This window comes from Notothenia rossii (assembly GCF_949606895.1).
Source record: "Notothenia rossii genome assembly, chromosome: 11".
Taxonomy (NCBI): domain Eukaryota; kingdom Metazoa; phylum Chordata; class Actinopteri; order Perciformes; family Nototheniidae; genus Notothenia; species Notothenia rossii.
In genome coordinates this window covers 8,472,620-8,483,322 of record NC_136910.1, presented here as the reverse complement: position 1 = coordinate 8,483,322, position 10,703 = coordinate 8,472,620, and the positions used below count along the sequence as shown (strand labels likewise).

Sequence of the window (10,703 nt, the reverse complement as noted above, 5' to 3'; positions counted from 1 at the left end):
TGGCTCTCCCTAACGCTCTCGTCTCGTCCTGCCACATTGCTCGTTTGTTTTGGGGATATTTTTCTGTGTGGTACTCATACTTGTCAACCCTCCCGATTTTCGCGGGAGACTCCCGATTTCATTGCCCTCTCCCGGTTTCCTCCCGGGGTCATATTTCTCCCGCATTTCTCCCGATTTCTGTCAAAATCAGATTTACACACGACTGTTTCCACTCGGACTTTAATACAGCTACACCATTGTTTGGTTTCCATGGTAACACGTCTCTTTAGTAGCGCGCGCAACTCAAAGTCTGAGAGGGTGAGGCAGATATTCACAGAAAACAGAACAAGAATCGACAACTACTATACTCTCTGCTCACTCCTTTCTTTTCCTTTGTTAATCTAACAGCTCCGGCGATCCACTAGCTCCCCCCCCCCCCCCCCCCCCAATTTTGCATTTTTAAATGCTTCCGATTTCTGAGGTTGGCAAGTATGGTGGTACTTTCAAAATCTAGCTTATTCTTGCTAGTTGAACACTTCAGCTTTACTTGATTAGAGCAGCGTGAAACTGTCAGATATACCCCTTCTTCAGGGGTTATTTGCAGGTGGGGGTAAAGAATTCAATCAGTCACAATCACCTGGGGATGTGACCACTTCTACTAACCAATCTCCTGCGGTAAACTCTAGATTTCCGATGGTGATTGGCTAGTTTTTTTCCTATTTACAGCAGCAATCATATTCAATCACCAGCTAACAGACTGCTTTGTACATAGTCATTTAAAGTTCAGGTTAACAGTGGCACTTTAGATGATTACCCAGGGGTAAAAAAAAAATAATAATTAGACTCAATGACAAACTTTATTTTATTACATAGGCTCTGAGTTATGTATTTTACAGAGTGTAACTATTGCAAAGTGCAGTTAGTCATGTTTGTTTATTCAAGGAATCCATGTAGCCTTAAGGTTTTGTGTTATCCATTTAAATGATGCAAAACACATGATGGCCTTACACTAATTTGTGTGCATGGAAACCTTCATTCTGTTTGACTTGATATCTTATTTTTTTCCTTTTTCTTGCTTTTCGCTAACACACAAATATGTTTGTATTTACAAAAAAAAAATGGTGCAGGTCAGTGGAAGACGGTCCCGTGTCGCTCAGCCGGTGTTCGTGCTGCGAGGTGAGGAGCCCCTCCTCTTGGACCACCTCCTCTCCCACTCCTCACAGCACCAACCTCTGTCCCAGCTCCGCCTTCTCCAGTCACATCGACCTGTGCCTCGGCCCCCTGCCCAGCGACGCACAGCCACAGCCGCCTGGAGGTGAGAATACAATGTAGAAAAATACTATGGAGCAAGAATAGAGGGTGTAAAGCTCATTGAGGCATTTCTTCACAAAAATGCACATAAATAGTCTTGAATTGCATAAACAACTTTAAAAGATATAGCTATGTGACCAGGGGGGTATACTACGAAGCAGGATCTTTGCTTAGCCGGCTAACTTCAGGGAAAACTCGGGGTTTCCGGTCCTACGAAGCTGGTTCTCTTTTTAGCAGGCTAGATCTCCATGGTAACTTATGCTGTGCGGCTAACCTGCCCCGGAGCAGGTTAGATTCCATGCTAAGAGATCAACTCAGTGAAAGCATTGCCTGCTGACCAATCAGAGCTCAGTGTGCGGAGTTTAAAGAGATCAAGTCATATTACAGGAGAAAGGAAATACAGAAAAGCTGCCGTTGCAGGAAAGACGGCCGGCAAAAGTCACCGACTGTGTGAACGTGAACATTAATAGAATATCACCTCCCATCTTCAGAGCAATCTGACTATTATAACATTAGCGTTAAGAAAGCTTACTTAAATATCTGCCACAACATAAGTAACCGGATCAGAGTAACATTAAGTACAGTCCACGGTAGATCATATCATAATGTATCATATATTTCCTTATCTGAGTCAGCTGAGCCGTATCTGGCCGTGCAACACTCACAGTGTCACATACTGTATGCAGAAGTATTATTTTAAGCAACACATTAAGTTGACGAAACACTCGAGACAAATGTAATTAAAGTCAGATCGTGTCTTAGACGGGGCAGTGATATCATAAACCTGTTAATGTACGCATTCAAACACTTGTTCTGTTACCAGCTGTATTCACCTTGCAGGTGCAGCTATGTGGCTTTGATCCTGGATAAAGTGTTTAAGTCATGAATGTTTAAAGTTGAACTTCTTCATATGTCTAATATTATAGTTGACTTTTCATTCAGGAAGTATGACGCTGCGCTGTCAGTATGCTTCTCCATGTTTGTGATTGGTCGAATGCTCCAAATACCACCCCTTTCATGTGAACTCGCACCTAACTAGATAGGACACGGCTGGCTTGAGCGAACGAGTTGATAACCCGCGTCGTAGTACAGTTTAGCGAGAGCGCGTATGTTTTGGATTAGGCCAACCGGCTAACTCAAACATATCCAGGTTAGGTTGAACCAGCTTCGTAGTACAGGCCTCTGGTGCCTTGTGACTGTGGAGCTCTCTCCCTGTAGTCATCCGCTCTGCAGTCTCTGTAGAAGCTTTTTTAAAAACGGCTGAAGACCTATCTTTTTACATTGGCTTTCGTTTCTACTTGAAATGTGTGCGATGTGTTCTGTTACTATGTCTGTTCCTTTCAGGACAACACGTGGTCTATGTTTTGTTTTTATGTTGACCTTACATTTCTGCCTCATGTGGTTATTGTATTCATGTTTTCTGTGGTCTTCATTTTTACTTTTGTTCTTACTTGTGAATAGGGGTGCAACAACTAATCGACTTAATCGATTAAAATCAATTACCAAATTAGTTGGCAACTAATTCAGTCGTCGATTTGTTGGTGACGTCATCACATGTGTTCTACACTCCAACGTTATCGCTCTTTTTTATCGGTACAGGAGACATTTTAAAACATATGTCATATGTATTATTGCTACATAAACATTATATCGCAGTCAGTGTCGCCAACTCCGTTTCTAATATGCAATATGACTACAAAATGCGTCTATAATGTATTTTCGATCTTCCCAATTCAGACGAGAGATCTCTCCCCCGCCTGCGAGGGGGCGGGGCAGTTTACACACACACGCAGGAGATGGCGGAGAGAACGCGCTCCGAGGTGTTGTTAAACTTTAGCCCTCTCGATGTGGACACTGCTCGTTACCAAAAGTGCAATAACAGTTTACACGTAAGGGCGGTAAAACGAACAATTTGTCTAAACATTTAGCAAAAGTGCTCCACATCCAGACGGAGGAATGCACCGGGTTCCACTGTCTTTCTAGTAGCCCTGTAGCCCCATCCACGAGTAACGTTTCCACGTCAGGTGTTATGTATGCTAGCAGCATCACACAGAGTTAACTCAGTTATACAAACATGGGTTAATGATTAGAGGTAACTGAGTTAGTTATTTTGTTAAAGTTTCAGCTATTCTGTTTACAATTCTGTCATCACATTATTTAATATGATTTTTTAAAACATTGTTGTTTCTTTTGATGTGAAATATTATGCATTTAATTACTAAAAAGCAATGTTAGTTTTGTTCACAATTAGTTTAGTTAGTTTACCTTATTTCTTGTCAAAAGAACCGTTCATACTATCGTTAAAAGGACCGGATCGATAAGCAGTATCGATATAAGTAGTAGTACAGTTAAAACCTTAACGATCCGATTAATCGTTTCATTAATCGATAGATTAATCGATTATCAAATTAGTCGTTTGTTGCAGCCCTACTTGTGAAGCACTTTGTGAATTCTATTACTGCGAAAGGTGCTATAATAAATAAACGTTATTATTATTATTTTGTTAAAAGAGACACTTTACAACTAGGTATATCAGACTGATTACCCAGGGTCACACAATTAGGCTCAAGGGGTGCAATAAGTGTGGTTTCTGACCTCTGAATTATGTATTTATATAAAGTTTAAACGATGCATAGTGCCGTTGAATGGTAACCACTTCAGTTTATCAAGGAATACATGTAGCTTTAGTTTTGCCATATTAACATTTCTATGATTATATGCAAAATTCATTATGGCTGTAACGTAAATGGTATGTGTTTCCTGTCTTAATCTTAATTGTACAGTTTCTTATAAAGGTTAAAATGCCCAAAATGTGTCTTTAGGAAGACAGCAAAAACAAACCAATAAACACAGACCCTAAATGTGTGAGAATTTTAAACCGAACATGTTGGTAATTTTTCTGACAAGATGTTACGTTATCTGTTCGGTCAAAACACAGGAAATATGTCTTTCTATAAAAGTGTTATATTTGTCTCTGTTTCTCCCAGAATGCAGTGGTCTGATCCAGGGGAAGAGGGTCGCTGAAGTGGCCGAATACCTGGAGCAAAAGTGTCACTGTGGCATCTCCGCCTTGTATCTGCAAGGTGAGGAACTTCCCCTCAGGATAAATCCATCACATATGGAAGATTATTTTGAATGCAAGAAATGTGTTTTTTCTGCGAGAACACGAAGATGATTACAGAGCTCTGACACTCAGGGGCTCTTGGGGAGAATATGAAAGCAATCAACCTCACGTCACTGTTACCATGGAGCTCTAAAGTTGTCCTAAATATCTGTTATTATGTTCAGGCAGACGCTGTTGGAGAGTAGGTATTTAGGATTTCAAATTGTAGAGGCCGTTATACACCTGTGGAAACATAAAGGAACTCAGGAGCCCTGCTGCGGCTACTTCCCGTGTAACATTATCCGGCAGCGTTCAAATATAAGTACTTAGTTGTGTATTTATGGGTTGAACTTACTTCCACATGTATTTTAATGAGAGATTGTTCTGTTTGTGCTCAAGGAGCCAACTTTTCCTGTGTGTCTGGATGGCTGCGAGTGTGGGGGAACATCCAGGCGCTGTCGGACCACCAGAAGGCCCTCATCATCCAGATGTCCCACACCAGTCCTTCATCGGCTCAAGGAGACTTCTGCTCCGCTCCAACCACGGGACGCTACTCAGGCACAGGTTAGCCTCAACACATCGCCACTGCAACAACAAAAAATCAGTTCTTCTTAATGTTCATGTTGTCTAAAATGTTTGACTTCTCCCAATATGACTTACGGGAGATGTACTGTATGTGCAGTTCCCTTAAATCTGAGACCCCTGCAAGCTTGATTTGGTACATCCCAATATAAAAAACAGAAGACTGTGCCTTTTCTTGCAAGTAAACATCCAAAATCATATGCTCCTGCCTCCAGGCTGTTCCTTGAGATATCCAGAACATTATACAATGATTAGTTTTAGGGGACACAACACCAATTTCTCTCTAACAACCTGTTTCTTTGTCAATGTGCTCTTAACACATCACCGGCATATCGAACCTGAAGCCCTCTGGCGTAGAGCAAAGTTGTCAGTAGAGAGAGAGTAAGAGTTTGTAATAACATGACGTTTTTGCAGCAAACCTGTGCATGGAGCCAATATTTTCCTTCCATATCTCCCAAAACTCCCACTAGATATTCATGTTTTACAACCAGTTGTGCTTGATTTGCCTCTGTTACAAGCTAAACAACACAAACAAATGTAAGATGGCAACTACACTAACCATTCACATACTCCTGCTAGCCATAACAAAGTCATCATCTGAGTAAAAAAATGTTCGCTGAATCTCTCTGATGTTTACGGAGAAAAAGGCCCAAACCAACTGCTCTGGATAATTGAGAAAGAGTAGATGTGAGAAGACAAAAGAAGCAAGTGTGGAATTGGAATAGTGGTGTGAAGGCATTTAGGCTCAAACATGCAATATCTGTGCTGATTGAAATGTTCAATGGACGATTGAATTTAAACGTGTTATCTTGTTTATAGAAGTGTAACCAGATGTTGATGTTTCTCTCTCCTAGCGTCCGCCCTGGGCTTACAGATCGGGCTGATCGTAGCGGTGCTCCTGCTGCTGGGACTGGGCGCAGCTTTATTCACATATTTCTACAGGAGGAGGTGAGCACGCTTGATTTTCCTCTGCTGTCTTCCTCTCTTATTGTGTGCTGGGCGTGCATGCTGATCACAGATCTCTCTTTTCACCACGTCAACAGCATTTCATTCCCTTATTCTCTGATCATTTGCCAGGCATTATCACAAAGCCAGATGATTAACATTTGTGTAATCTTTTGACGTCAGAAATGAAGAGTGATGGAGTGTTGTGGACAGCATATTTAGAAATAAGTGTTGGTAATTAAGATGAAATAATAACAATTTAGCTGCAAATGTGTTGCTTTGTTTCTTTTTCACACAGTCATTGCCATTATTCCCGTCTTTAGAGGACTTCTTCAGAAAATACTTTGGGTCTATTATAGAAAAGTCACTCTCAATTTGTGCCTTTTTCTCGACGGGTTGCACACGTCTGAATTCTCAGTGGAAGAAAATATAAAGTAGCAAAGCAAAGGGAAATAACTTCTTTAGTCATGCAATGTAAAATATTGGAAATGCATGCTAACAACATGATATAATATACAGTATAACGAAACATATGCACTATATGCAACATATACATGATTTTTACATTTATTTGACTTCTGAGTGTTAGTACGCCAGCAGATGATTAGCTCTTTCTACCGTATAGACTGAAATAAGGAGTAAACGGCTATTTTAAAAACAAAACCTACACCACTTCATAACCTACAGCTCTGGAAAAAATTAAGAGACCACTGCAGCATTATCAGTTTCTCTGGTTTTACTATTGAAAGTGGACCTATCACGCTATATTTGAATAATATAGTGTAGGACCATACCTATATAAGGCATATTTATACTTTTTATTTTTCAAAATACCAAACAGATCATGCATTTTATCCATTCCTCATTTCGCTCAATTTAACACTGTCCTTGCATGGGCTGATTATGTGAGAACAGCACCATCTACAGGCCTGGCATATGTACTACAGCGTCTCCAGCACTTTGGAACGGCAATGTCCGTGGCTGTCTCCTCCTGATTGGTGGAGTTGGCCCAATAGCCGTAGCGCCACTTCTGTGACGTCATAGAAGTGTTCAAATCTGGATCAGTCTGTATCAGATCCGTTGCAGCCCCTTTTTTAAGAGATTTGGGTATGGAGGAAAATAGAGAGGGTTGTGTTTTCTGACACTTGGTGAGTTCCCTGGAACATCGGGGACACATATTCATGTAGAAAAGACGTACAAAAGTGCATTTTGCATGATAGGTCCCCTAAGCAGTGCTTCTCAAAGTGTGGACCCCCTAGTGGTCCGTGAGTATATTGGCAAAATTTCACATTTGAAATTAATTGATTAATTAAAGTTTTCCGCACTCTCGCGGGAATATCTCCGCAATGGAGTGAGTTTAAGTTTCAACACCTTCATCACACAAGTTGCCACTTGTTTGTACCATTTTCAGGCGATTTGTAATCTGTTCTAGAAAAACGATGTGTTTTTGGATATGTGTGATTTTAGGTGGTCCGCGAGTGTTTTTTTATTGTTTAAGTGGTGGCTGCCATAGAGATTGAGATTTAAGAAACATTTGGAGTGGACTTCCAGACCTGTAGCTAACCTAGAGCAGGGGTCGGCAACCTTTACTCTTAAAAGCATTTCTCTCCTTCTGCCACGGAGGGAAAAACATGTGTTTCAGTGTCACATGATCATTTCAAACTCCAGGATGAAAGGTGTTCATTTCAAGTTTCTGCTGTGCAAAAAAAATGTATCTACCAGTTTTCATTTTGATATTATCCCAGTAGAATATCACAGTTTCAGGAAGTGCGAAATGTCAGCAGCAAATGTCAGAATGAAAGAGCATGACCTTCTTTCTTGTCTTATCATTTTACACAAATGTAAAGGGGAAGAAGTCCATGGTGAAAGTACTGTACAGATTTCTCCCACGCTCTTACTTATTCTTTAGACTTATTCATTCTTCTTTACATTACATTTTAATCATCATAACTCCCGGATTGCCTGAAGTTACTTGAAAAACTGAATGAGAAAAGTTTTGTATTTATATTCCTGTCCTCTCCTCTCAGTTTTAATATGCAGCCGTTGTCTTGAAATTGCACAATGACTATGCAACCATTGCTCTCAGTCCAGTCAATAATAACCTCCCTGATGCGGAGAGGAAATAGAATTTTAGATGAGACGTGAAGCATAAAGTAGCTTTGATGAAATATATGATTATTTTGATCTTGGATACGAGTAGGTCTCCTGTCAGAATCGCCCATTGTTCATGATTGGAATTTAAAATGTCTAAATGTTGAAGTGTTTACAAAGAAATAGTTCCCTCGACTTTTCATAGAATATCTTTATTGTCATCATACATCGGTATAACGAAATTTAGTTGGCATCTCTCACTGCATTAATAGAAATAGACACAAATACATTAAAGCAGTTATACAAGCAGAGGTAGCAGCAATGCAATGAGAAGCCAATGAGATTAAATTAAATGTCAACGACGTACATATTTACACATTTTACAGACTATAAAATTAAAATATACCAAGATATAACATTTTAAATATAACTGTTCGTAAATGGATGTTAAAAGTAATCATAGATGCTTACATAAAAAAATAAAAAAGTCAATTTAATGGCACTTTTTTTTGGCAATTTTATGATATTTCCCCCAATTTAAATATTTAGATTTGTTAACCTAAAAAAAAAAAAATGTTTCTAGTACATTTTTTGTATTTCTAAAAAAATGTTTTCCTTCAGATTGATGATAACTGCTAACCCTGGGAATAACTAACAACATGTCCGAAGTATTTACACGTATGGCTGTACTTTCCCCCTAATTAATGAGGAATCAGCTCATCAAATAACACAGAAGTAAATTAGGCACAGTAGAAGTTTCTTACCCACAAAAAAAAATAAATCCATTCCTAATTTTCTGTCAAAAAAGTGTGTGTTTTAACGTGGTCTCTATTTCCAGGCGCCCCATGGACTACTACACCATGGAGCTGAGTGAGCACGCAGAAGGACTGTCAGATCTATAATCCAGGCGTCTGGAGGTGCTCGTGTGCGTGGGAGGACTTCATCAGAGGGAGCGGGCGGTAATCAGAGGTTAATCTGACCTGAACGTCACTGATTATGCGGTTGTTAAAAACAGGTTCCACCACAAGTGTCCTTCTGAGTGTCCTTTGAGTGGATCCCTGATGAAATGACTCGGGATTGTCTTGTTAACAGCCTAGTTGTGTCAAGTCTGTGCGGTATATTCCATGGCACTGTTGACATTTCGACAGCAATCCATGAATCTAATAAGAAACGCCAGATAATACCATATTTTTATAAAGGTCGATGTGCAACCTTTGCCTGTGAACAGTGCTGGTTACTACTTTTAAAGGAAAAGGAAGAGGAAAGGGAGCATTTTCTTTTTAATACTTGAGTCATTTTTGTTGACTTGTTCATGTTGTATTTAAAAATATAAGAACCACCATGCTATGCTGGAAGCTCTATCAACATAATGACTTTCATCACATTCAGATGTTATAACCAAGATAATATTTGTGACGCTCACATTTAGCCTTCAGGTCCACTTCCTGCTTCGCTCTCCTGCTACATGCTGTAAAAACGTTAGGGCGTGATTGTGTTTTTAATGTGAATATCTTTAGCTAACATGTGATCAGCGTCTGTAACCACTTTTGTATGCTTACTTCAAGCAAACTGTTTACATTTTTCTTGAATGGAAATTAGAAAGGGATGCGAGAAAGTAAATGAATAAAGCGTATTTGTTTTTGAGAAATGAAAAATTGCTTATTAAGAAAATCAGAAAAAAATATTTGTGATTTTTTTTTTTTTGTGGCTAAGAAACCTCTACTGTGCCTAATATACTTCTGTGTTATTTGATCAGCTGATTCCTCATTTATTAGGGGGAAAGTACAGCCATACGTGTAAATACTATGGACATGTTGTTAGTTATTCCCAGGGTTAGCAGTTATTATCAATCTGAAGGAAAAAATATTGTAGAAATACAAAAAAAAAACATCTATTTTCAAAGTTTTGATTCAATTATTTTAAAAAATATTTAAATTGGGGAATTAATCATAACATTTCCAATACAAAGTGCCATTAAATAATCATCTCAGCCTGGATATGATGTTCTATTTCTAATATTGCTTACCTTGTAATGTTGCATCGCTCATCTGCTGTAGTGCAAATCATTTCAGTTACCTTGTAAATACATTTGAAAAGAAAGCTAGATTTGAAAACGAAATCCTCTTTTGTAAGGGAACCCCCTGCCCCCCCTGAAATTATGCTATGTATAAATGTATTTTATTGTAAACTTCTATATTTCTAGGTTGTATGTAAAACGGTACATTTAGAAAGAAAAAAAAAAAAGGGAAGGAAGAAATTGCACTCAAAATAATATGTTGGCGTGGAATTAAAAGTGATGTGTTCGCACTGACGAAGCTACACAATGATGACAAATGCAAACAAAATGTGATGAAGAACGTGTTCACATCAAACATAAGTTGAAATCTAACTGTAGGAGAAGCCACAAACTTTTCATGGGTACGAAAAGTCTCTCGTGGCAGCAGCAGAGAGAAAGAACATTTGAAAGAACATGCTTAATGCTTTTCCACCCTGGGACACAATTTAAATGCTTTATTTGTGTTTCTTTGCCGTCCTATTTTCCTTCATTGTCATGCGCATGTAGCAGGTTTGAAATAAAACACTTCAGCTGATGTGCAATTTGTGCAGCCTCCCAGTCCTTTTTCAGCATGTCCTGTTTTACGAATTACCTCACGCTGCTCTCGGGGCGAAGAAGTACCTACATAAAGGTTTT

General features: G+C 39.2%; 1 protein-coding gene across 1 annotated transcript in view; it reads left to right on the top strand.

The window, feature by feature from the left end:
* The window catches only part of LOC307024394 (uncharacterized protein), an 18,308-nt gene extending 7,706 nt beyond the window's left edge, over positions 1 to 10,602 (top strand). The window contains exons 7-11 of the mRNA XM_079658462.1: positions 1,107 to 1,294; positions 4,278 to 4,373; positions 4,793 to 4,957; positions 5,830 to 5,923; positions 8,850 to 10,602. Of these exons, the coding sequence (XP_079514588.1) occupies positions 1,107 to 1,294; positions 4,278 to 4,373; positions 4,793 to 4,957; positions 5,830 to 5,923; positions 8,850 to 8,913 (607 nt within the window). The 3' untranslated portion in view covers positions 8,914 to 10,602. The remainder of the gene's footprint in view (positions 1 to 1,106; positions 1,295 to 4,277; positions 4,374 to 4,792; positions 4,958 to 5,829; positions 5,924 to 8,849) is intronic.
* Positions 10,603 to 10,703: the final 101 nt, after the last annotated feature.